The sequence below is a fragment of the Tachyglossus aculeatus genome, chromosome 17 (genome assembly GCF_015852505.1).
Source record: "Tachyglossus aculeatus isolate mTacAcu1 chromosome 17, mTacAcu1.pri, whole genome shotgun sequence".
In the NCBI taxonomy this organism is placed as follows: Eukaryota; Metazoa; Chordata; class Mammalia; order Monotremata; family Tachyglossidae; genus Tachyglossus; species Tachyglossus aculeatus.
The window spans coordinates 48,431,742-48,459,444 of record NC_052082.1 but is presented as its reverse complement, the minus strand read 5'-3'; the positions used below and the strand labels follow the sequence as shown (position 1 = coordinate 48,459,444).

Below are 27,703 nucleotides of genomic sequence, written 5' to 3'. Positions count from 1 at the left end.
ACACTGGTCTTTCACAGCCCCACTGGGAGGAGGCGAAGATATAATAATTCAAGGTACTAACTACGAGATCAATTATCAGACTGTTTACCACTGTCAGCCCAGGCAAGCTGTGTTAAAAAAGATGTAATGGGGTACACAAAAGGTCTAGCCTGTAGATCGCGTCCCAGTGATTTTTAATTTTCAATGCTGTAACCCGGTTCACAATAATCTCTTCAAACGTTAACTACGTTCTCTGCCAAGTATGGATCCAATATAAACACTGGCTCAGGACGTTACGGGAGAGACAAGCCGTTTTTCTCTTCCAACACCGAAAAGTCTGGATTGACTTTAAAAAGGCGGAAGCGCTCAAGGCACGGCCCTACCTGAAGGGAAGGGGCAAAAACCGGGAAGGAGACTAGCAGACCGCTTCTTTTTCAAATGTCACATTTAATGTTTTCACCACTGTACTTCAAATCTACATTGTACGTAGTGACCAGCAAGTGTGCCACGTTAATTGACCAACCTCTGAGATTGTACCTTTCATACCAGTGTCTTCTTGGGCTCTTTTGTAACTAAACACGCTTCTCATTCAAGTGAATTTGAAATGCTTCAGTCGGGTTGATTCTCAGGAGCCTCATAAAAAACAAAGATATTGCACCATCTTTGTTTAGTAATTCAATGTTTGTCTCTTTCACAGCAAATAATTACTTCATTGAAGTTAAAACTTCCAAACATAACTTACTAATAGTCTCCAAATTCAGCTCAGATCACTCAGGTTGAAAATACTCTGCTAAATACAGATAACTTACAATAACTTTTACAGTTAATTGTCCATAACACACACCAAGGTTTTTCCCCAGACCAATTTTAGGACGATCCATTAGTATTCCTTGTACGGGTGAAAAACGGTCTTCAATTTTCTTGTCTTGTTTTTTTTTAAATATAAAAGTTGGAAGGGACTTTCAAGTTTCAAGTCTCCACATTGAACTTAAAAAAAAAATCATCATCATCATCATCATCATCATCATTATGTGGAGGTAAACAAGCCAAGTTGTATACTCCAGGAGGTAGAGGCGTAGAGGCCTTCAATTTGTGTTCATATATACATATGCACAGAATAAATTCAGTGTTCCAACAGAAGAAGAATTAGCCAGAAAGTAATAAGTTATTTACTACTGTGACATTTCAAGACTTCCACAGTTTTGCCTAAGGACACAAACACAATCAACATAATTCCCTATGTGCTGTTTTTTTTTTTTTGTGGAGATTTTTTTTGTCGGTTTTTTGTCTTTTTAGAATTTTTTTTTTAACTGTCCAGTGCAGGAAAAGTCTCACAAAATTTCACAGACCTAAAATGTGCAAGCTAAGTTTCTCTCTATACAGCAAGGTCAGGGTGTTTTGTTTTTTTGTTGCTGTTGTTGTTGGTTTTTTTGTTTGTTTTTTTGAAATTAGCCCATAAATGGAATTATTTACACACATGAAAGAAGCATGCTCGGGGGAGGGGGTCCTTTTATGTAAGAAAGAGCAGAAAAACTTCTAATAAAAATAGATTAAATATATATATATATATTTATACGGGGTAAGGAAAACAGAAGAAGTTTAGTCTCTCCTAATCACAAACTCATTCTCTCTACCCACGACATTTGATTTCAGAACAGCACACATCACTGTCACAGCTCTAATGAGAAGCTATTTATAGGGTTTGATCATCAGATGGCATGACCCTGACACCCCTCGACCCCCCAGTCCCATTGTGTGGCCACCGCAGGTGTGGCTTCCATGATTGGTCACGATCAAGTTCTCTGGATTCTTTAGTTTTAGAAAACCCCAAATCTTCAGGAATGGCTCAAATATCAAAAAATGTAGGTCTGTCCTTTTTTTTTTTTTGTACAATCTCACTTCAGTGAAACATAAACAAAACAAAAAACACAAAACCAAAGCAACCCCTCAAATTTGGTTCGGTTTTCGATTTGTTCGGAGGTGAGCCGCAACAGCTGCACTAGGATAAAAAAAAAAGGAGGAGGAGGAGGAGGAGAAGAAAAGAAAAAAGTGTGCAACTCTGGGAAAAACATTTTTCTTCTAAAAGCGCAACCACTTTACAAGATTTAAAAGTCTAGTAACATTTCTAAATATTATTCGTATCATACAAGTAGTGGTTGTTAATTTAAAACTTCATTAGTAAAATTACAGTACACGCATGATTAACCTCCAGAATTGCAAATCCCAGACTCCAGTGGAAAGCTACATTACATCTTCAGTAGTATATTATCGTCCACGGTTATTCCCAAACCAGGGGAGACGGTGGCATCTCAGACGGTTGAGCAACAGTGGAACTAGAGCACAGAGAGACAGAGAGAGATGACAAGATTAGCCAGGCGTCTGCAGTGACCTAAATGGGCATCTGGAGCCCGTTTGCCAACCCTGTACACTTCATCTCGGGCTGGTCTCTCTATCAAGGCTTTCAAACTGGTGCCTCGACTTCCCTTGTCGTCGCCGACACTTACCCTAAGCCAGTCTCCTAAGCACCGGTTGCTGGTTAGATCTCCACCTTGTTAATTAAGGACGGAGGATCTGCGATAAAACGGGCCCCATTTAATGCAACGCGGCTTTAAAAGGGACCAGTTTGGCCTGGGTCGCCTTGCGGTGGAACCCCCGATTCACGGCTCGTGGCTTTGGGGTGACGGGTCTAAGTGGCCGCGAGGAATCGAGCTCGCGGCTGGGACCCGAAACCTGGATTTATGACTCCCCCGGTCCGTGGCTAGTAACATGTTTTTCCCTCGATCCGAGAATCAAAACGGAGACCGCTTAGCCCGCCTTCACACGCTGGCCAGCGAGCCGCAAGGAGCTACTCGTATCCTGAGATCATCGTCTACTACAAGGGGTCCTTTTCAATTTCAACTGCTGACAGACTGATTTATTGCCCCATGGCTCTGGAGAGACGAAAGCATGGTTTGATGCAGTGATTACATACGGTTACCTAATAAAGCTCTTAAAAGCAGCAGACTGAGGGTTGATGCAGAGAGGCACTCTGTTTCCTTTCTGCTGTTCCAAAATGAACTGGTGAATAATTTCTGTGAAGGAAACAGAGTTTGCAGAATGAAATACATGCCAATTCGCCATGCCCGCAGATTGTGAATTTGAGACGGGATCTGGGTCACTGCTGAAATGGCCTTTTCCCACCTTTTTTATTTTATGGTATTTGTTAAGTGCTTATGATTGTGCCAGGCACTGTACTAAGCACTGGGGTACGCACATGATTATTAGGTTTGGACACAGTCCACCTTCCCACATGGGGATCCCGGTCTTAATCTCCATTTTGCAAATGAGGTAACTGAGGCCCAGACACATTAAGCCACTTGTCCAAGGTCACACGGCAGACAGGTGGCAGAGCCGGGATTAGAACCCAGGTCCTTCTGATGCCCGGGCCCGAGCTCTCTCCACTGGGCCACGCTGCTTTTCACTCTAATCGCAAAAGCCACACACCAGGGGCAGCTAAGCTGCAGGGAACTCAGCTGAAATTTCCTGGTGAAATTTCAACACTGGCGATTCACAGATCTCTGGCATGGCTCGGAGTGGACACCAGCTCTAAGCTGTGGGGAAATCCTAAACGTAGGAGAAGCCATAAGGGTGAATTTCTGCCCTTCCCAATGACTGCACTTAACTGGGACTTGATTTCTGACTGGTTTGGGGCATGTTTTCTAGCCCCCTTCCCATTTCAAGAACAATGCGTTCCTAAATAGAGCCAAACAGAATAAGTCTGCTTTATCAAAGGTACAATCATTTAATTTGCTCTCAAATGTGGTGCTCCCTTCAATTTATTGCTGACTGCCAACTCTTGCCCCTTGAGCACTGAATATCCTGAACCGTCTACTTGCAAAGGATTTTTTCTTAGGATTTTTTCCAGAAGCAGAGTGGACTTCGAAATGTCTAATATCAACTTTCGCAGCAGTCTTTTGCTAACTTTGGGCAGGATATCGTCTTGTTCCACTTAAGCCAGGGACAAAACAAATGGAATCCAAGTAAAACCAAATTCCAGTCTACGATCCCCTTCCTCCTCTTCGGCTTCCGTACGAGACACTGGACACGATGCGATGGGAAAAAACAACAGTGTCTCTTTCCTGATCTCCCACGAGATGGCAGGTCCCTGGGATCTAGAGAACCGAAGCAACCACTGGTGTTGGTGAACTTCTTGCATCTTACCTCCTCTTTTGGAGTTTCAAATCTATTGATTAATAATAATGGTATTTGTTAAGCACTTACTATGTGCAAGTGAAAAGAACTGTTCTAAGCACTGGGCCACATGACAACCTAGAATATATCCTACTTACACCGTAAGCCCCATGTGGGACTGTGTCTGACCTGATTATCTTTTATCTACCCCAGTGCTTGGTACATTTAGTTTAGGTTTAGTGCTAAACAACTGCCACAATTAGGATTTTTATGCCACTGCCCAGTTTTCATAAGTTTAGCACATGGTCCGATGGGAACTAATTCTTGTGTGAAACAAAATACCCAGGCAGCTCAAAAGAGGCTAACTTGCTGGCTTAACCTCTGTGTTGAGATGTGAATTAAGATCACTGAGCCTCACCCTTAAAATTATGTAGGCGGGCTGCACAAAGAGGACTGCATAATTGGAAATCTTCACTTCCATAGGATGCTGTCCAGCTTTTGGGGCACTAGATAGCCTAATCTGCTTTTCACTCAACACCTGACTATTCCCCACCTTTCCTCCTATTCTCTGATGCTCATCTGGAGAAGCAGCAGAGCCTTCTGTATTAGCTCTAAGGTTATTAAAGAAGTGAAACCCAAACTATTGGCATTTTTGCGGGGTCTGACCTTTCCTACTCGACTCACTAGGCCACATTGCATTTCGTGTGTTTTATCTTATGAATCTAATGTTGCCTAAGAATTTTAAAAAAATTCTGTACTCCTATGTTCTCGAACCTGCTTCTTCGGTTTAATGTCTCAGAATCTGATGTTCTTTAATTTTTCCACTTTGTTTCTCTGGTTTTCAGGATTTTTCATGCCTGATCTATATGTTATATATCATGGAGAAGCAGCATGGCACAATGGAAAGAGCCCGGGCTGTGGAGTGAGAGGTCATGGGTTCAAATCCCGGCTCTGCCAATTAGCTGTGTGACCTTGGGCAAGTCACTTCACTTCTCTAGGCCTCATCTGTAAAATGGGGATGAAGACTGTGAGCCCCCCGGGGGACAACCTGATCACCTTGTTACCTCCCCAACGCTTAGAACAGTGCTTTGCACATAGTAAGCGCTTACTAAATGCCATCATTATTATTATTAGTACAAGCACTTTGGTTTACTAAGTTTGATCAAATGGTTTATGATCTCATCGGAAACAGTTGCAGTCAATCAACTGAATTTATTGGGTGCTTACTGTGTGCAGAGCGCTGTGCTAAGCACTTGGGAGGTACAATACCGTGGAGAACACACCCGTTTTGCCAAATATAAACTATATTCTTGTCCTCCGGTGATTTTCACCAGCTTTCCCCCCTTCTTAGAATCAGACAGCTTTCCTAGCATCAGAGGTGACCATTTCACAGGGCTGATAGGGGCAATGGCCCTGACGGCTGACTGAACTGGATTTCCTCATGCCGGGACTTACGAGAGTTTCCAAATCCCACCTCCCCCAAAAAAACTCCTCACCTCTTTTCACTCCCAGGTGCCCCAAATCGGAACCTTGTACTGGCATAAATTATTACTTGTCCCTGCAAGTGGTTAGTCCAGGCCAAAGAAAGTCTCACATGCAAAATGATAACGGTAATCCATCTCCACTTCCAGAGTCAACTCCCATTTGTCACGGAACAAGGATGTTCTAAACCCGCTCCGGCCACTAAGAGTACTGCTCACCTTTGACCTGTCGAACAGAACTGAGATTCTTTTCAAAAGTGTCATCAAATTTGGGATTGGTGATGGGTTCAAAGTCACTGGTATAAACTCTTCCAGTAGAGGTTGAAAAACAGCATTTACACATACACGTGTGGTATCTCAGTCGCCCTTCGTCCAGGTACGGGTGGGCTAAGGCATCCTTAGCGGATATTCTTTTGGACTGAAAAAAATAGGGAGAAAGCACTTACGTTAAAAGCCCATTTTAATAAGGAACAGAAACGCTCATTTGCACAAGCTGTTACACAGAAACTATCATGTGATTGCTTAGTATCGCTAATAGTTCTTAGCCTGTTACAGGCGACATGGAATGATGTCAAACAGAGGCTGTCTTCAACTTCTCAATGCCTGAGTTAGGATGAGGGGTACTGCCGATGTCTCTAAATTCTCAACACTTCAGATTTACATTAAAGTCAATCAATAAATTAGTATGCACTGGATGCCTACTTTGGGGACGATAATCCGAGCCCTTATCCTATCCCACCTCCGTTACAGCATCAGCCTCCTTGCCAACCTCCCTGCCTCTCCCCACTCCAGTCCATGCTTCACTCTGCTGCCTGGATCATTTTTCTGCAATACCGTTCAGTCCACATTACCCCGCTCCTCAAGAACTTCCACCTCTGCAGTCCTTACTATAGGCTTTAAAGGACTCACTAAATCAATGATATTTATTGAGAGCTTACTAAGTGCAGAGCACCGTACAAAGTGCTTGGGAGAGTCCAATACAACAGAATCAGCAGACATCTTCCCTGCCCAAAATGAGCTTACAGTTTAGAGGGGGAGATGGATATTAATATGAATAAATCGCCTTGCCCCCTCTTATCTTACCTCCCTGATTTCATAGTACAATCACGCCTACTCACCGTACCTTGATCTCACCTATATCCCTCTGCTGACCGCTCATTCACGTCCTACTCCTGGACCGGACTGTCCTTCCTCTTCATATCCAACAGACAATCACTCTCCCCACCTTCAAAGCCTTCATTCCTCTTCTCCCAATCCCTTCTGTGCCACCCTTACTTTTGGATGGGCAGCCCCACAGCACTTAGGCAGATATCTGCAACTTCTTTATTTATATTAATCTTTTTCTTCTGCTCCACACTGTACGCTTGTTTTGGGCAGGGACTGTTTCTACCAACTATGTTGCATTGTACTCTCCCAAGCGCTTAGTACACTGCTCTGCACACAGTACAGTAAGTGCTCGATAAATGTTAATGATGGATCGATTGAATATCACTATACTAAACCCTTGGGAGAATACCACTCAGGAAGACGACGCGCTCCCACCCCTCAAAGCGAATAGGGAGACACAAAATAACTTACAGAAAGTCCATAGGTCCAAAAGTGTTCCGGGTATTTAGAGTGCATAGTGGTAAAGTGATGTGAAAAGTACAAAATTGAAAGTTAATAGAACTTGGGGAGAGGAATAATTAATTGGAGAAAGTCTCATTGGAGTGGGATTTTTGAAGATAGGGAGAGCTTAGGTGCGGCAGATTTATAGGCGCAGGAGAGTTGCACGCAGGAGGAAAAATGTGAGCCAAGCATTGCAGGGGGCAAAGTTGGGAATGAGGCACCGCTGGAAAGTGAACTTGAGAGGAATGGGGTTCATGAACTGGGGGGGCAGTAAGAAGAGATTACTTCCCAAGCGCTTAGTACAGTGCTCTGCACCCAGTAAGCGCTCAATAAATACGATTGAATGAATGAATGAAAGACATTAGGTAAATAAGAGGGAAAGAGTGTTGCAGGAGCACCTTTAAGTCAATGGTCGGGAGTTTGTTTGATCTGGAGGGGATTGGGAGACCACTGAAGAGTTTTGAATTGAGAGGAGACGTGTACAGAGAAAGAAGTTTTGCGGGCATGTGAAGAGGGTTTCTTAGTTTGATGCCTTTGTCCCTTGCACTGCCAGTCTTTTTAAATCTCCTTCTTGGTACTTTCTTGGTAAATGCTAATTTTCTATTGGTTATAGCATCATTTCATTAAAGGTCATCTTGAACCCAGTGGCGAACCTAATAAGAGTGGGAGTTGTGTTCAACATTTTAGGGCACTTTTTTTAGCCCTCTTCCCATTTCAAGAACAATGCATTCCTAAATAGAACCATACAGAATAAATAAGTCTGCTTTATCAAAGGTACAATCATTTAATTTGCTCTCAAATGTGGTGCTCTCTTCATTTTATTGCTAACTGCCACTCCTGCCTCTTGGGCAGTGAATATCCTAAACCGTCCACTTGCAAAGGATTTTTTCTTAGAGTACAGCTTGGGGACGTGGAATGCAGTCATGATTTGTTTCTAATACTGAAATGGTTTATGCTAAAGCATGAACCCCCTCTTGCTTGCCCTCCCCACCAACAGCGGGGATTATAAAGGATGGCTCCAATCCTAACCTCAGCCGTTTCCAAAAATCTTCCCTTTCCCTTCTCAAATAATGCTATTCATTCACTCATTCAATCGTATTTACTGAGCGCTTACTGTGTGGCAGAGCACTGTACTAAGCGCTTGGGAAGTACAAGTTTGCAACATATAGAGACGGTCCCTACCCAACAGCGGGCTCACATGATCAGCCGCCACATACACCACTGCTCAGTGCATCATTCATTTTGGTTTTAATAATAATAATAATAATGGCATGTATTAAGTGCTTACTATGTGCAAAGCACTGGGGAGGTTACAAGGTGATCAGGTTGTCCCAAGGGGGGGGCTCACAGTCTTCATCCCCATTTTTCAGATGAGGTAACTGAGGCCCAGAGAAGTGAAGTGACTTGCCAAAAGTCACACAGCTGACAAGTGGCGGAGGCAGCATTCGAACCCGGGCATTCGAATAAATAGAATAAATCTATTCTATTTATTTTATTTTGTTAGTATGTTTGGTTTTGTTCTCTGTCTCCCCCTTTTAGACTGTGAGCCCACTGTTGGGTAGGGACTGTCTCTATATGTTGCCAACTTGTACTTCCCAAGCGCTTAGTACAGTGCTCTGCACACAGTAAGCGCTCAATAAATACGATTGATTGATTGATTGATTGATTGAAGCCACGACTGCTGACTCCAAAGCCCGCGCTCTTTCCACCGAGCCACGCTGCCCCTGGAGTCTTTCATACTAGTATTCAGAGTGGAATTTACTGTCCAGACTCTAGGTAACAATAATAATAATAATGATGGCATTTATTAAGCGCTTACTATGTGCAAAGCACTGTTCTAAGCGCTGGGCACTGTTCTAAACGCTGGCACTTTAGGAATTCCAGTGCTTTGCACATAGTAAGCGCTTAATAAATGCCATTATCATTATTATTGTGGTTATTAATTACAGGAAAATGATCATCTCTCAGAGAGGAAAATTTGAAAAAGCCAATTGGATGGTGTACCGTATCACTAGGGGGGAGTATTTGACTAAGAATGTGTGTTCACCTCCAACTAACTCTCCAATGGTGAATGTGCAAAAAACCTTTTTGATAAATTGAATATTTTCTATCACACAGTGTTCTCGTCGGCCAGGCCTGCATGCCTGGAAAAGATTGTTTTACCATCGGCAGAAATAAACTCCAACACGGAAGAAAGCTTCACCTACGGCTGCCCTTCCGGTTTGCGTAAACTGACACACTCCTTTCTTGCAACTGTGCCACTTCCAGAATCCGTTCTCGGCACTTTGGCCTGCATGGCAATTTTAAAAAGGCTGGTTTGTTCGAGATTTATTTCTGGGAAGTGGAAGTTCTGGATATCATCCAAGGACGGAAGAGCCCCAAAGCATGAGTGTTGCTTAAAATCTTAAAGACTCCTGACTGTTGAGGTGAAGCTGGAAGCGACTGGGAATCCAACTGGTTGGGAGTGGTTCTTCAAAACCTCCGGGGCCCAGACATCCAACTTGTACTTCCCAAGCGCTTAGTCCAGTGCTCTGCACACAGTAAGCGCTCAATAAATACGATTGAATGAATGAATGAATTAAAAAACAATCAATTATTTTGCTCTTGTCATCTTTTTTTTTTTACTTTATGGTATTTGTTAAGCTCTTACTACCTGCCAGGCAGTAGATATAATCAGGTTGGACACAGTCCGTGTCCCACATGGGGCTCACAGTCTTAACCCCCATTTTACAAATGAGATAACTGAGAGGCAGAGGAAGTAAAGTGACTTGCCCAAGGTCACACTGCAGGAAAGTGGAGGATTAGACTTCGGACTCCCGGGTCTGTGGTCTATCCACTGGGCCATGCTGCTTCTCTGTTTCTGAATGGTTAGGTCTGGAACCCAAAGCCCAGATTGTGGAGCCCATCCACCCTCCATTCTACTTAATAATAATAATAATGATGGCATTTATTAAGCGCTTACTACGTGCAAAGCACTGTTCTAAGCGCTGGAGAGTTTACAAGATGATCAGGTTGTCCCACATGGGGCTCACAGTCTTCATCCCCATTTTACAGATGAGGGAACTGAGGCCCAGAGAAGTGAAGTGACTTGCCCAAAGTCACACAGCTGACAAGTGGCGGAGCTGGGACTTGAACCGATGACCTCTGACTCCAAAGCCCGGCCTCTTTCCACTGAGTCATGCTGCTTCCCCACTACTTGCCTAGCCTCCGCTTGAATTGAGAGCCGAGAGGGAAAATGGCCCCACGGCCTAGTTTACTGCCTCAAAACACTACAGGAAGAAGGCAGAGGTGCTTCAGCCGACGTTTACAGCTGTTTCCCCATCTATGAAACGGAGATTTAAAAAAACATATCCGGTTTCCCTCCCCAAAATACCACGATCCCCACGTGGGACAGGGACTGTGTCCAACCCAATGTGCTTGTGTCCACCCCAGCGCTTACTACAGTGCCTGGCGTATAGTAAGCGTTCAACACATACCACAGTTGTTATTATCATCATCATCATCAATCGTATTTATTGAGCGCTTACTGTGTGCAGAGCACTGTACTAAGCGCTTGGGAAGTACAAGTTGGCAACATATACAGTCCCTACCCAACAGTGGGCTCACAGTCTAAAAGGGGGAATTGTTATTATTATTAGTACGGTGCTCTGCCATTATTATACTCAACTGATAAAAAAAAAAAACCTTTTCCACCCTCTAAGCTTTGGTGATTGAGGGATCTCCCACGGACAGCAAGCTTATTATCAGAAAAGACCAGCCCACGAATGGAACGTAGAACCTGCCTATTGATACAAACTAGAAATGTTAAAATTCCTTTATGAGAGAGCATATACAGTGCATCCTTTCAAATGGCACGGGCAGCCAACCAGATTTAGAAAGAACCTACACCACTATCCTCACTGCAAATGACAACTTTGATTCCCACTCACCCTTAGATCCGACTCTGCCGTGGTACTGGCTTTACCGCCAATGCTATTATTAATCAACCAATGGCTTTTATTAAGTGCTTACTAGCGGGCAGAGCTCTGGATTAAGTAATTGGAAGTGTATAACGCAGCAGGGTTGGTAGACGGGTTCCCCGCCCACAAGGAACTCACAGTCTAGAGTGGGAGACAGCCATTAAAATAAATGAATTACATATAATAATAATAATAACAATAATGATGGCATTTATTAAGCACTTACTAAGTGCAAAGCACTGCTCTAAGCACTGGGGAGGTTATAAGATGATCAGGTTGTCCCACTGGGGGCTCACAGTCTTAATCCCCATTTTACAGATGAGGTAACTGAGGCACAGAGAAGTTAAGCGACTTCTGTGTGAATTGTCAGTCACACAGCTGACAATTGGCGGAGCGGGATTTGAACCCATGACCTCTGACTCCAAAGCCCATGCTCTTTCCACTGAGCCATGCTACATATATGTACGTAAGTGCTGTGGGGTGGAGGGTGGGGTGGATAGCCCCAAATACCCAGTGCTCAAATACGAAGGAAATGGAACGGGCCTTCGACGAAACAAACAAAAAAACCCTCTAAGAATATTGCCTATCGATAGCAAAATTTACTTGACCAACAATATTTCGCTTCCAAAAACAAATGGAAGAATCATTTGAAGAAAATGTCACTTACTGGATCAAAGACCAACATCCTGCAGAGGAGATGAACAGCTTCATGTGTAGCTTGGCTAGACAGTGTATACAGGACAGGAAGAGATGGCTGCAGGAGAAAGAATAATGACAAACATTCAAGTCAGGGAAGAACTGTGTTTAAATCAGAGGAGAGAGTCAGTTCCTGGGGACGGGAGTGCTTAGCTCAAATGCAGGGAGGTAACTCTACCTTAACTCGAACTCAAGGGAAGCTTGTCTTTTTCCTATTAACCAACGTTTAAACCCCCGGGTCCGTATTTATGATTACTTAGCTTGGTCCAAAGCTCAAGTTCAAACCAGTCAGGAAAACCAAAAAACTAACCCTGCCAATAAATACTCTGGGCAAAGTTGTTTCTGAAGCTTTTGGGGAGATGGGGAGGAATACAATATGCCCGGGGAGGGGAGGAACGGTGAGTGCCAAAATTAAGATCCCCAAATGAGACAATGCACAGAGTGAACAGATGAGTAATTAAAGCTCACTATCAGTAGCATCAGTGTCAGACATGAAGGATGATGTGGTTGGTAATGTCACTTTAATGTTGCTAAAATCCTTCTTTAGAGCATCACGTAAGGGTGTCTGATTTTTAACTGCTCCTTTTAGCCCGATGTTAAAGTTTTAGCTCATTTTCACAGAAAACCTTCCCTGGCACTTCAGAAAACTGAACTATCTCCCATCCTTAAATACCCTTGACCGGATCCAACAGCTCTGGATTTACCTTTGCTTGGTTCTATATTACACTAAATGCCCGGACGGAACTAAGACTCTGACGTAAGAGTTCGACTTCACTATCTGTGAGATTGTAAACTCTCCGAGAGCTGGGCCACGCCTTATAAAGCACCTAGTACAGTGCTTTGTAATAATAATGATGATGATGGCACTTATTAAGCGCTTACTATGTGCAAAGATCTGTTCTAAGCGCGGGGGAGGTTACAAGGTGATCAGGTTGCCCCACGGGGGGCTCACAGTCTTAATCCCCATTTTACAGATGAGGTCACTGAGGCATAGAGAAGTGAAGTGACTTGCCCAAAGTCACATAGCTGACAGTTGGCGGAGCCGGGATTTGAACCCGTGACCTCTGACCCCAAAGCCCGGGCTCTTTCCACTGAGCCACCCTGCTTCTCATGAGTCTGACAGACAGTTAGCTCTCCCCTGGCACCAACGACTGAGGACGGTCCCTAGGACTGGACTCACCACTGAGAAAATCCCTCTTCTCTGCAATACAACTGACCAAATGCCAGTTGAGCGGGGATCATCCCTACATCCTTTAAGGTGGTTGTCAGCCTCTGCCTCCTCCTTTTTCCCTACAGTTTCATCTGCCCTATTTCCTACAACCTTAAAAGAGCAAACCTGAAGCGCCAATAACGAATCGTCACTGAAAGCCGAAATAGGGCAATTTCCGACTCCAAGCTGCGGTCCCACTAAAGGGCGCGTGCCTAGCGGCTAAATGCTCAAAAGCTCAAAATGGCATCAATCAATCAATCAATCGTATTTATTGAGCGCTTACTATGTGCAGAGCACTGTACTAAGCGCTTGGGAAGTACAAATTGGCAACACATAGAGACAGTCCCTACCCAACAGTGGGCTCACAGTCTAAAAGGGGGAGACAGAGAACAGAACTAAACATACCAACAAAATAAAATAAATAGGATAGAAATGCACAAGTAAGATAAATAAATAAATAAATAAATAGAGTAATAAACATGCATCCGAGTTCGCTTTCGAGATTCTGACTTCCATCCTGCGTTTCTGCTGCCGGATTTCGGCCCGGGCCACACACACAACTGGATCTGTTCCGTTTCTTGATTTCAAATGCATATTAAATAGGCCCACTGAAAAATTAGATTCAACTCTCCCCCGCCGTGCCTCCCCGGAAAGGCAGGCATCAATAATTCAGGACCTTGGTTTGGCGCCACGGGAGAGGGAGCGCTCTGGTCGGTGGCGTTTCAAAATCCATTTTCCTCCCCGCCCCTCCTGCATCTCCTTTCATCCACTGAACGAGAGGGTAACAAGACCCGGTCTCCACCCTCTAGCAAGCTCCAGGAGCATCCAGATGGTGGGGAGGTAGGTCTCTTGTGTGCTGAACTGTAATGTCCTGCGTCCACTTGTGAAAGCGTTCAGTTCTGGGGTTTGGATGGCAGGAAAGAATCTCCTCTCTTGCCATCCACTTGGTTGGCACCAAGGAGCCTGGCTGAAGTCACCCCCACTGCCCTGTTACGTTCAAAGACATCTTCTTCATGGCGGAGGTGGAACGATGAGATTAACGACTCAATCATGGATAGAAACCTTTTAGCATGCTCTCAAGAATCCGATCAGCTTCAAATCAAACTCGTTCTCCGGAGCGAACCGCTTGAAAGGGAGGATGAATGTCTTCTTTTTGTTAGCAGGGTCACGGAGATGGCTCGTGGCTCGAAATTTGGACCTTTTTACAGAGTGAAATGGGGTTGGGGTTTTTTCAAAGGCAACTGCATTGTAATTTTTGATTATCTGTGGCACGAAGAGATCGGGGAGGGCATGGATAATTGAAATCCACTGATAATCGATCCCTAAGCATTACTTGGACTCCTCATCGAATCTTTCCCCAGAAATAATCCTAAGAAGCAATCCCAATCGGCCTGAGTTTCCTCCTTCCTCTGTTCTCCTCTATTCTGGTGGAAGAGAGAACAAGCAAATAGATGGCCAAAAGACAAAGGAAGATGAAGGAGAAGCAAGATGACTGGATAGTCCCAAGATTTACATATATGTCCCAGATTCTGTGTTGGCTGAACAAATAAAAAAACGCAAACTCTGGAGATTTATGAACTGATCCCGAGGCAATAGTCATAAAACTTTGGAATCTATACACAAGGGCTTCAGTCAAACCTAGTCAACTGAACTTCAGTGCTTAGAATTCATTTTTCCCATCTCTTCTCCCAACTTCCACCAAAACCAAGAAACCACATTAGACATTCTGCAAGATTCCTGCCCCAAATCTCACAGCCGTACGCAGGAACAAACACTGGATCCAGGATCCAGACAAACCCTCTGTCATTTCAGCCACATAGAAGTCACAACAAGGAAAAGGAATTTGGTCTGGGGAGAAGGCAGACGTATCTCCAGGGACAGCACTAGGTTTACCCAATATTTTTAGGTGGGGAAAGCAGAGCAGTTTTGTATAAAAGTTGATGTTTGGTTTCCCTTCTAAATCAGACACACAATATAAATGAATACAAAATTGAAGCACTGACCCAAGACTTATTATAAGTGATAAATCAGTCTCATTTTATTAAAATGCCCTATTCCTCATCAGCGGTGTATGTACATATAAATCTATCGGTATACACCATACGTACATACAATGGTGTATGCATACACCACAGATAAGGAATAAGGCAGTTTAATATATATTCCAATATTATATATATTATATATAACATAACATAATATAATATATTATATATAATATATGCCAATACTATTATTCCTATATATATATTCCACATGGAATATATATTCCATATATATATTCCATATACATATATTGGAATCACAGTAATAGAGACTGGTTTTGTATACTCTGTATGTATAACACCACAGATAAGGAATAGCGCAGTTTAATATATATATTCCAATATTATATATTATATATAATATAACATAATATATAATATAATATATTCCAATACTATTATTCCCATATATATTCCATATATATATATTCCACGTGGAATATATATATTCCACATATATATATATTCCATGTGGAATATATATATTCCACTTACATATATCCATATACATATATTGGAATCATAGTAACAGAGACTGGTTTTTCTATTTATAATCACCAAAACAGGAACTCCTGGAAATACATTTAGCCTTTTCCATCAACTACACTTCCAAAACCCAGATCTAATGTTTAAAAAGCACTCCTCCATTTGCATATAGCCAAGATAATACTCTTCCGCCATTAAGGAGTTTAGGAACGAAAGCAATAAAACTCAGCCTCGTTTCCAAAAAAACTCAGGTAAGCTCTAGCCTCTGGCTTCCACTGTACCCTGTGAGATTTGTCTAGAACAGGAGTCTCTCCCAACTGCTCTTCCCTCAGGAAATTAGGTCTCCTTCAGGAGGTAAAACTGTTATACTTCTGGTGTGAAGAATGTAAAGAGAGGGACTGACTAAATTATTTCATTCATTCATTCATTCATATTTATTGAGCGCTTACTGTGTGCAGAGCACTGTACTATGCGCTTGGGAAGTACAAGACAACAACATATAGAGATGGCCCCTACCCAACAACGGGCACAGTCTAGAAATTAACATACACAAATAAGTAAATAAATTACAGATGTAATTAGTGCCATGGGGCTGGGAAGGGAGATGAATTCATTCATTCATTCAATCGTATTTATTGAGTGCTTATGGTGTGCAGAGGGCGACGCAGAAGGGAGTGGGAGAAGAGCAAAGGAGGGCTTAGTCAAGGAAGCTTTCTATCTCCCTTCATTCTCTACATACTTTGTCAATCAATCAATCGTATTTATTGAGCGCTTACTGTGTGCAGAGCACTGGACTAAGCACTTGGGAAGTCCAAGTTGGCAACATATAGAGACGGTCCCTACCCAACAGTGGGCTCACAGTCTGGAAGGGGGAGACAGAGAACAAAACCAAACATACTAACAAAATCAAATAAATAGAACATATATGTACAAGTAAAATAAATAATTTTTATTGAGGACAATAATAATCATCATCATCATCAATCGTATTTATTGAGCACTTACTGTGTGCAGAGCACTGTACTAAGCGCTTGGGAAGTCCAAGTTGGCAACATATAGAGACGGTCCCTACCCAACAGTGGGCTCACAGTCCAAAAGGGGGAGACAGAGAACAAAACCAAACATACTAACAAAATAAAATAAATAGAATAGATATGTACAAGTAAAATAAATAGAGTAACAAATATGTACAAACATATATACATATATTCAGGTGCTGTGGGGAAGGGAAGGAGGTAAGATGGGGGGGTGGAGAGGGGGACGAGGGGGAGAGGAAGGAAGGGGCTCAGTCTGGAAAGGCCTCCTGGAGGAGGTGAGCTCTCAGTAGGGCCTTGAGGACAAATAATAATTTGTCCTCAGTCATCATCATCCAGGACGGAGACCGTGTCCGTACCGAACATCTTGGATCTACCCCGACGCTTAACACAGAATAAGTGCTTAATAAATATCAGTGTAGGGATAATCTTCCGGCTGGAAAGAGGCTTACGGAGACGCCTGCTGAAGGAGACCGCTTGCGGTCTAGAGGTCTCTACAGACCGCAGAGGCTTGCGGTCTCTACAGTTCAGAGAAGTCGGGTTGGGATTACAAGCTGGCCATTTAGGCAGGTGTCCCCCCAAGAAGGGTGGCCTCTGGGCCAGCATTTGCTAATCTTCCCAGCCCCCCGAAATGGGGGCTCTCTGGCAGCGAAGGGCAGCCAGAGCTGACCACGATGCCAGCCACCTGAGGGTTCCGGCCAGCCAGCGGCTAGCCATTCTTTGCTCTCGGCCACGATGCTTAAAAGTCTAATGTATATATGTATATATGTTTGTACAAGTCTAATGTTTATATGTTTGTACATATCTGTACATTTGTACATGTTTGTACATATGTACATATTTGTACATTTGTACATGTTTGTACATTTGTACATGTTTGTACACATTTATTACTCTTTATTTTACTTGTACATATTTATTCTATTTATTTTATTTTGTTAATAGGTTTTGTTTTGTTGTCTGTCTCCCCCTTCTATTCATTCATTCATTCATATTTAATCAATCAATCAATCAATCGTATTTATTGAGCGCTTACTGTGTGCAGAGCACTGTGCTAAGCGCTTGGGAAGTACAAGTTGGCAACATATAGAGACGGTCCCCACCCAACAGTGGGCTTCTAGACTGTAAGCCCGCTGTCGGGTAGGGACCGTCTCTATATGATGGCATTTTTATTAAGCGCTTACTGTGTGCAGAGCACTGTGCTAAGCGCTTGGGAAGTACAAGTAGGCAACATATAGAGACGGTCCCCACCCAACAGTGGGCTTCTAGACTGTAAGCCCGCTGTCGGGTAGGGATGTCTCTATATGATGGCATTTTTATTAAGCGCTTACTATGTGCAAAGCACTGTTCTAAGCACTGAGGAGGTTACATGGTGATCAAGTTGTCCCACGGGGGGCTCACAGTCTTCGTCCCCACTTTATAGATGAGGTAACTGAGGCAGAGAGAAGTTAAGTGACTTGCCCAAAGTCACACAGCCGACAACTGGCGGGGCCGGGGTTTGAACCCATGACCTCTGACTCCAAAGCCCGGGCTCTTTCCACTGAGGCATGCTGCTTCTCAGTATATGCTGCCAACTTGTACTTCCCAAGCGCTTAGTCCAGTGCTCCGCACACAGTAAGCGCTCAATAAATACAATTGAATGAATGAATAATGGGGTGAGTTCCATTCTCCATGGGACCATTCATTTAATCGTATTTATTGAGCGCTTACTGTGTGCAGAGCACTGTACTAAGCGCTTGGAAAGTACAATCTGGCAACAGACAGAGACAATCCCTACCCAACAATGGGCTCACAGTCTAGAAGGGGGAGACAGACAACGGGAAATGTGCTTTTTCAGCTGTGATTTGGCAATCTATTCGCCACAGTATCAATTAGCCCGAAACAGCTAGCAGTGGCATTACGACTCCTCGAGGGATGGAGAGGTGGCACCAGGGTGTCTGTAGCTCACCAATTTCCATCAGAAGCCAATTTCTCTGCGGGGCAAGATTTACTGGCTTAACAATTTTATGAGAGGATATTTTTTTCATTTGCTTCCGAGAACACGGCGATCCTGCAGAGGGTGGCTCACTTGGCTCGGTGGTCGTGACACTACCACGCAGTTAAGTCGTGTTCTTCGAAACTCCTCCCGGCCTATAAAACTTTCCCAAGGATTAAGGCTCGGGTTCTTCTAAGTCTTTTAAGTCCCAAATTACAACTTTATGGATTCCGCGTAAATAGCATACAAGTATGGGACCTAACAGGGGAACAGTTTTGAGAAATATTAGCCCGAATCTGAGTTTCTGAGCTTTGTTTGGCTCATTTTAAAAAGATAGGGTACATTACCTCACCACCTCTTTTGCCTCTCTGCAAACCTTTCACAGGAAGGCAAAATGTGTGAGCTGTAAAATCCAGGGCTTTTAACCAAACCACACACAGTGATGATCGTATTATATTCTTAGGAAGGGAAAAGGGAATGATTTCTCTTCTATTTACCCAGTAAAATGGGCTTCTATCTTTCTGCTACCCATATCCTTATAATTTTTAATCAAAAATGCTAAATTGGCTCAAATGGCGTGCCCAACCAGTAATGTCTCATTTTAAATTAAGATTTTAACATTTCTGCTTGCTTCCAGTTGCCATTTTAACCTGACTGATTTGACAGGCAGAGGGAGAGACAGGAGAAGGGAGGTGCACGGTAAATAAGACAGGGAGGGAAAGCAATGGATAGGGAAGGTCAGGAAGAGAGACATGAGGAATTCAATTATCTTTAAAATCCAGGTGACAAGGAGGTATTTTTTTTTAACTGGTTATGCATAATTGCATGATTCCTGCGGATTCTTTGTTCGGTCCCTGCCACCCCCACCAAAAAATTTAAAAATAAACAGGCCTTGGGTGGGCTGAACCAGACTAAAATTATGACTCTGGGCTCAAATCTGTTTAGTTCAGCCTTTTTGGTGACGCCAAGGCAGTAGTCTGGCAAAGACAACGCCCCATTCATGCACCTTACTGGCCACTGGAAGGACTAATTTCTAGGGGAGAGAGGAATTTAACCTCTCAGTTGGTATCACCAACAAGGGTAACCAAAGGGTCGTGGACGCGGTCTACTAGAAGAGACGAGATGGGCTTGCCAGCCTACCCACTGTACCTTGATTTCGTCTATCTTGCCGCCGACCTCTGGCTCCCATTCTGCTTCTGGCCATGCGCTTTGATCTGCATGCTTTATTCACTCCTCCCTCATGCCCCAAACACTTATGCACATATCCTTAATTTAGTTATTTGTATTAATATCCGTCCCCCGCCCTAGACTGTAAGATCACTGCGGGCAGGGAACGTGTCTACCTACTCTGTTATATTGAAGCAGCGTGGCTCAGTGGAAAGAGCCCGGGCTTTGGAGTCCGAGGTCATGGGTTCAAATCCCTGCTCCGCCAACTGTCAGCTGCGTGACTTTGGGCAACTCACAACTTCTCTGTGCCTCAGTTCCCTCATCTGTAAAATGGGGATGAAGATTGTGAGCCCCACGTGGGACAACTTGATCACCTTGTATCCCCCCCGGCACTTAGAACAGTGCTTTGCACATAGTAAGCGTTTAACAACTACCATTATTATTATTATTGGTCTCTCCCAAGCACTTAGTACAGTGCTCTGCACACAGTAAGCGCTCAATACAACTGATCGATTTGTTGATTGATGGGAGATAGATTAGCAGCCTGCATTTCCCCAACTAATCCCCCATCTTCTCTCTTCCCCAGTTTATGATTCCCTCCTGAAGGTCATTGTCCTTGCTTGCTCCAAGAAACACTTATTCCAAGCCAACTGATCAATTCGTTGATTGATGGGAGATAGATTAGCAGCCTGGATTTCCCCAACTAATCATCATCATCATCATCATCATCAATCGTATTTATTGAGCGCTTACTATGTGCAGAGCACTGTACTAAGCGCTTGGGAAGTACAAATTGGCAACATATAAAGACAGTCCCTACCCAAGAGTGGGCTCACAGTCTAAAAGGGGGAGACAGAGAACAAAACCAAACATACTAACAAAATAAAATGAATGGAATAGATATGTACAAATAAAATAAATAAATAAATAAATAAATAGAGTAAAAATATGTACAAACATATGTACATATATACAGGTGCTGTGGGGAAGGGAAGGAGGTAAGATGGGGGGGATGGAGAGGGGGACGAGGGGGAGAGGAAGGAAGGGGCTCAGTCTGGGAGCCCATCTTCTCTCTTCCCCAGTTTATGATTCCCTCCTGAAGGTCATTGTCCTTGCTTGCTCCAAGAAACACTTATTCCAAGCTACTGCTGCCCTAGCAGCCTGAATATGAAAACCAGCTTCTGTGTGTCTCAACAGGGGCGGAGCCAGGCAAATAACACTGAGCGGTGTTAATCTGGCAGTCTCTCACGGATATGTCATTTTCCAAAAATACAACTGAATTTGGTTTAGTGGGCAGACAGTAACAACAAGGGCGCCTGTCCAGGGATGCAATAAGATACACGACACATCTGGGCCTATTCTGAGAAGGGGATTACTGATTCACTTGCTGGGCTATGACATCAGGGGCAAAACTCTTGCAACGGCCCTTGAATTTGGATTCCTCTTGGCTTGGAAAGAATTTTACTCTCTATCCAACTACGCTTTGCAGGATGCTTGACTAAAACAAGGGATGACTTAGTCAGGAAGCCACGACTTCATTTTTCAAGGTAAGAACACGGTATCTGCCTTTCCACTGACTCATCTGGAATGGCCTTATTTAGATTAGTTTCTAGTTTGGTTGCAAAGACCCCAGGAGTCTGGTTTATCAACTCGGATGGAACTGTTTTCTTGGAAGGCACACGGTTCCCTGTAAGATGTCAGACAACTGCCCCACATCTTACCTGTTTATGAGGACCCCTGAGTATGTGTGCCTTGGCGCCTTCGCAAGCCGTCCTCATTGCTTCCAGCGACGGTGTGCCCAGCAGATCTGTGATCAAATCCAACTGCGGGGAGACAGATGACAACAATCACCCGTACAGTGGAGGCGACAACCTTTCGTTACTTCCCTAATCAAACCACCAATTTGGAATCCGATTTAAGAGAGGGCACAAGTAGTTCAGAAAAGAGCTTTCAGATGCAGGTTCCACGGGAACGGATGGGCCCAAGGCTCCAGAATGGCATTAGCCCATCACTTCTTGACTTGCTAAATCAATCAATGGTATTGATTGAGCGCTTATTACGTGTAGAGCACTGAACTAAACGCTTGGGAGAGTACAATACAATAGAGTTGACAGGGTCCCTGACCACAGTGAACTTACAGTCTAGAGGGGGAGACAGACATTAATATAAATAATACAGTATTTCACTTTTGAGGTCTTCACTTTCCAATCTATTTACTGGACTCTCCTAGATCAAGCTACTTGCTACTTCAAGACAAAGCAAGAGTAACATCGAGAAAGAAATGTGCTTTAACCACAAAGAATTCAGGATCCAGGCTTTTTCAGGAGCGTCAAATTCACCTGTCTTCATGACATCTGTGACTCTCCTAGAGCAGGATAATAATTATAATAATGGTATTTGTTAAGTGTTTACTATGTGCAAAGCACTGTTCTAAGCACTGGGGAGGTTACAAGGTGAGCACGTTGTCCCACGGTGGGCTCACAGTTTTAATCCCCATTTTACAGATGAGGGAACTGAGGCACAGAGAAGTTAAGTGACTTGCCCGAAGTCACACAGCTGACAGTTGGCGGAGCCAGGATTTGAACCCATGACCTCTGACTCCAAAACCCGTGCTCTACCCACTGAGCCATGCTGCTTCTGAAGCCTTCCAATGTTAAATTTACATTAAATAATGACATCTTCGGGAAGGAGGTCTGAGTTTGAATTTCAGAGCTGGTTCATCAGATAGGCAGAAAAAAACCTGAAGAGCCTTCCCGAGCATTACAACTATTCCTACTTCAACAGTCTAACGGGAAATTTCTTTTAGATTTTGACTGCTTTGTCCTGGAAAATTCTTCCCACGATGGCTGTGTATTTCTCCCATTTCCGGGACTGCCTCTCCCCCATATTTTGGGAAATCCTAGAAGTGGTGATTCCCAATGGAAGCCGCCACCCTTTCTGTGTTATTGACTCCAGGCTGCCAACTGCAGCTCCGCTCGACCGCAAGGCTTCAAGTGGTCAGGATCCTCCATCCTCCAGGCCTGGAACAGATAAACTCTTGGTGGGGACAGAAAGACAGTCTCTAAGACGGTAAACTGTGGGACACTTTGAAAGACTGATCACAACTTTTGTTTACGAAAGCCTCTTATGAAGTTAAGGGTATTCTCCGGCAATATCCCCTGCCTCATTCATTTTCCAGAGGATTAGCAGGTCAAAGGCAGAAGCCAGTCATTCAGAAACCTATCACTGTTCTAAAATTTGAATCCCTCCCCACTCACTAACCTCTGCCTATCCCAATGTATGGGACAGAGAAACCAAGTTTGGAAAATCCAAGTTTTGTAAGGTTTCTCTGACGGACTCGTTTTTAAGGGTTATCCTAACCCACATCTGAACTCCTAAACTCAAGAATACCCTACGTCTCTCGTTACCTATTTATGGACTGAGAATTTCCCTGATTTATCACTTAAGGCTTTCCTACGGTTTTAAAAATTGGTCATATTGGTTTCATAAATCTTAGCTTGAGTTCATAGCAGAGAATTACTGCCCTCTAACTTGAGGATACGCTGGATCCAGCCACGTGTACATGAGACATCACCCAATGTATCAATCAATCAAATTGATTGAGTGCTTTACTGTGTACGGAGCACTGTACTAAGCCTTGGGAGAGTACAATATAAAAGAGTCGTAAACCACCGCAAAAATTAGTTCCAGGCCGATCATTCCATTATTCTTAATCATTCATATATTAAAACAGCCATCACACTGAATCAGCAGTCTGGCCGAGATAACGGTTCCACATTGTTCCGCTCTGACAGTAACGATAAAACTGGCACTCGCAGAACAGATGCACTCTTCTTTGGGATAACAACTTTAATGCTTCTGAAGTTTTTAGGGAGTTTTTTTTTTGGTACAATTGGGGTTTCTTTTGAACACATTCTGAATTCCCTCACTTTATGGAAAAAGGAGGCTTAACGGTGGAGTTTCTAATGTGGAGACACAGAGCTCTGTTTAAAGAGTTCTGTTCCAGTTAACAGAACGAATAGTTTTCACGGAGACGTTATGCAGAAGTCCATTATGGAACCGCAGGGTTGGATGCGGTACCCCCAAAGCAGGGGGACTCAACTTACCGAAAGCATGAGTCACTGTACGTTAGTGCAGCTTGATATATCACAGTCTATATATTGAAGCCAATATTATTAACGAGCTTCCATCGGACTAGGGGCTCGAAGAGCCAACCAGGTTTAACTATTCTAGTTCCCTACCTAAATGCTGTTGACCTTTTAGAAATGTTCAGAACACAATAAATCAATAGGTCCGCATTCACAACAAGCAGAGGGAAGCTATATGAAACTAAGCCCACGAGTCAGATCCACTGGAATACAGAACGTCCAGCAGCTTGAAACTGGTTAGAACAACTTAGACTAAACTACAGGAATATTGTTGTCACTCGTTTTTACCCAGAGCAAATAGTTATCTGGGAGTCAAATGCTGCAGTCAGAGAGGGTAACGATGACAGACACTGACAAACACACATACTCGGCATCTGACGGAGTGGCAACACCCATGCGGTTGAAATCAATCGATCGATGGTATTCACTGAGCGCTTACTATGTGCAGAGCACTGTACTAAGCGCTTGGGAAACTACAAGAGAATTAACGGATATGTTTCCTGCCCACAATTAACCTACAACCTAGAGGACTGTGAATTCGCTTTGAAAGCGACAGAGTGAACTACCAAGCGATGAGCTTTTTAACTACACCTGAGATTGGATTTGTCTACCACGTGCAGACTACACAAAGACCGAGTCCCGGATTCAAAAAGGATGGTTGTCCCTCAATTATGCAGCCTGCCATTCGAAGCTCCTAAAGCCTGCAGAAGACGTTGTACCTGTTGAATGGGACTCTGCGCCTGAAACAGTATTCTTCGACCTAGTAGCTCTGCAAAGATGCAGCCTACGGACCAGATGTCTATAGCATTGCTGTAATGACGGCTGCCCATCAGGATTTCCGGAGCCCGATAATACTGAGTGACAACTTCCTGAGTCATATGACGGGATTCATCCAATTCTTCGACTCTGGCCAATCCAAAATCGCAAATCTAAATGGAAGAGTTTGGAAATCGTCAGAACTTTTGAATGCAAATTTACCAAAAAAAAAAAAAAAAGACAACATCTCCTGGTTTACGCAGAAATGAATAGAGCAGAATCTTAGGCATTTTACAGTATTGTAGTTTAAATGCTAGGCTACACGCATACTGGCGTTAATGTTCAAACTGACTTTATTTGGTGGGAAGAAAAATCAATTTATTAATAGGCTTTTCGATTTCGGCGATTAGCGATTTCATTTCATGGGTCATTTTTTCACAACGCTCTTCAAAGCTTCCATCTGTACTTAGCTGAGAACCAGAACAAGACATCCGGAGATGGGTTATGCTGAGACTGCCCTTCTGATTTTACTGTAACTCTGGGTACAGGCCGACCCCAACTAATCGAAAAGATTATTACCCAGATGACAACCTTGAAAGCCTGATAAGCTCAGAGAAGCACCAGATTCTTTAGGGAAAGCTGTTACTTCTTGGGAGAACTAAACCCCAGTTCTTAAAGGAATAACTCAGACTCCTTTTTTTCTGGAGTTAGATATATTACACCCTGCCCTAGTAGGGGACCTTATGCTGCATGTTTATGGGGGACCGATAAAGAGGAGTTTAATGATTTTATCTAGGGAATGAAGGAAAAGCTGAAACAGAGAGAGCAATCAGGACACGACCCACACCTACAAATCGGGCAGAGTACTCTCAGAAGAGAAGCTGTGGATTAAACAGAACTACAAGGTTGGGTACTGGAATAAGTCAAAAAATAGTTACACGTCCTCGTTACTTGGCCCTGGCTCATTTAGCATCGATTCTACCTCCTGACCATTTCCGCTTGTGTGCTTTCTTTTAAAAAGCAGCCTTTGGGTTCTAAAAGCAGGATACAGGGACTTGTCGAGCCAGCCGTGCCGGTTTGGAGCCCATTTAACAGTTTACCTGGCAGTCAAACGGAACTCATAATTGAAAGTTGTAACCAATAATCAGATAACCAATGAGCTACTGCCATTTTCAGGAATCGTGTCCACCCTCGGCTTCCTGGGAAATGAAATATATTCATCATATGAGAAGCTGCTAATTTTTTTTTAATATATTGCAAGTAATTACTGAAGATAAATTCAATAAGAGATAGCTGGCTTCATAGCCTGGAGCTCAAGCATGCTGTGCTCTTATTAAATCTGTCTTTCCATGAAAAGTCAGTGAGGAGAGAACAAAATTTCAATGAGTTCCCATCTCTAATACTGTTTGTTTTAAAGTGGCATTTTTCTTTGTTGCCTATTCATACAGCAGGAATATGAAACCCTGTGGCAGGCAGTTTGGGAAATGAACGTTCCACATTTGAGATGTTAAGAGTCTGCCTTCTGAACTGCTGGAATCTGGATGAGGATTCTGAAATCCTCTTTGTGCACTTTTTTCCTACAGAGAGTCAGGTAGCTGGAACAAGACTATTTACATGGTGGGAGGGTGGATTTAGGCTTAGATTCCAGGAAGGACTTCCTAACAGGAAGGGTGGTTTAAATATTGCAATGGGTTCCTGAGTTGCGCCTCCTTTACCAAGTATCGGGCTACTGAGTTACGCAAGCTCTTCCACTGGTAATCTTTTAAAATCGACCTCTGTCCACGACGATTTAGGTGCAGACCTGCCTTGCGATAGCCAGTTGGCCTGGTTGACTTCTGGAACGTTTTACTAGTTCCATGAAAATTCCCTGAGATGAATGTGTTTACTGGCAAAAGAAAACACACTAAAAGGCTGGCGACAGTTTTTCAGGGAAAGTCTTCTGCAACAATAGCTTTTACGTTTGGAAGAGGAGGAAACAGAAGGGTAGGGAATGACAAGGCTAAGGAACATTGTTGGGGAAGAAAATTAAAAGGAATTTTCATTTTCAACAGACCAGTGCACCAGCACTTAGAAAACTGGCAGAAGAGAACATTTTAATCATAAATGAAATTCATTTAGACGCTCGACTTTGATGTTTGGTTTAACTTCCAACAAACTGAGAGGTAATGGCGGTATTGATTACACTTTAAAGTAGGCAGTAGTCTAAAAGTCTAATTCTCCACCTCTTTAAATGAATCAGCTGAAATTTTAAGAGGGTCGGATTTTAGCAACACACAACGGAGAAGCCACTTAAAGAGAAAATGGCTTTCACTGTGATGCTGCACAAAGGTGCCAGCTTCAAGGAATAGTACATTTCTCCTGCAGGGTAAACTCAGCCAGCTTCTTCTCCCCATCCCTGATTTCTCAGGAGTTGATACTTCAGTTTGAGGATTATCCGGGCACTTCCCTTCTTCTCCAGCCTTCGGCCATTTCTGGGAGGATTTGAACCCCTATCGTGAGGTCAGCAGGGGAACTGGAGGGAAGTGCGATGCAACTATGTCAATGTTGTTTCTAGTTGGCACCTCAGGTGAAAGGTTTGCTTAGGGAGCAGGCGGAAACTAATGGCTTCACTGAGGTTTGGGGAACATCTGTGGATTTCATTTATCCATGCTATCTCTAGTGTGACTAATTTCAAGTTTGGATGTAGTACAGATGAATGGCCTTGGTGAGGCTATTTATACCTCTTATCCGCTCTGGCTGGGTCATTTTGAAAGTTAAGGCTTTACACCCCTTTCCTCTTCTGAGCAAGAGGTTCATTGCACAACTAAAGATAGAGGAGACCATGTGGGCTGCCCTTAGTCCTAAAGAAACCTGATGGATTGTTGGCCTTAAAATTATTCCTTTTGATGTAAAGTTCCTCTCCTAATGGGATAATCCCAATCAGGTCAGAAAAGGGTCTTTACACCTCCTTATGTGCGATATACTATATTTCCTCCATTTTCAACGATTG

At 43.4% G+C, this 27,703-nt stretch overlaps 1 protein-coding gene across 1 annotated transcript in view; it reads right to left on the bottom strand.

Annotated features, from left to right (window-relative positions):
- Nucleotides 1-376: 376 nt before the first annotated feature.
- The window catches only part of NLK (nemo like kinase), a 138,489-nt gene continuing 111,162 nt past the window's right edge, over nt 377-27,703 (bottom strand). The window contains exons 6-11 of the mRNA XM_038759508.1: nt 24,678-24,887; nt 21,532-21,633; nt 11,865-11,951; nt 5,850-6,048; nt 2,957-3,050; nt 377-2,312 (exon numbers count right to left, since the gene is read on the bottom strand). Coding sequence (XP_038615436.1) covers nt 2,258-2,312; nt 2,957-3,050; nt 5,850-6,048; nt 11,865-11,951; nt 21,532-21,633; nt 24,678-24,887 — 747 coding nt within the window. The 3' untranslated portion in view covers nt 377-2,257. The remainder of the gene's footprint in view (nt 2,313-2,956; nt 3,051-5,849; nt 6,049-11,864; nt 11,952-21,531; nt 21,634-24,677; nt 24,888-27,703) is intronic.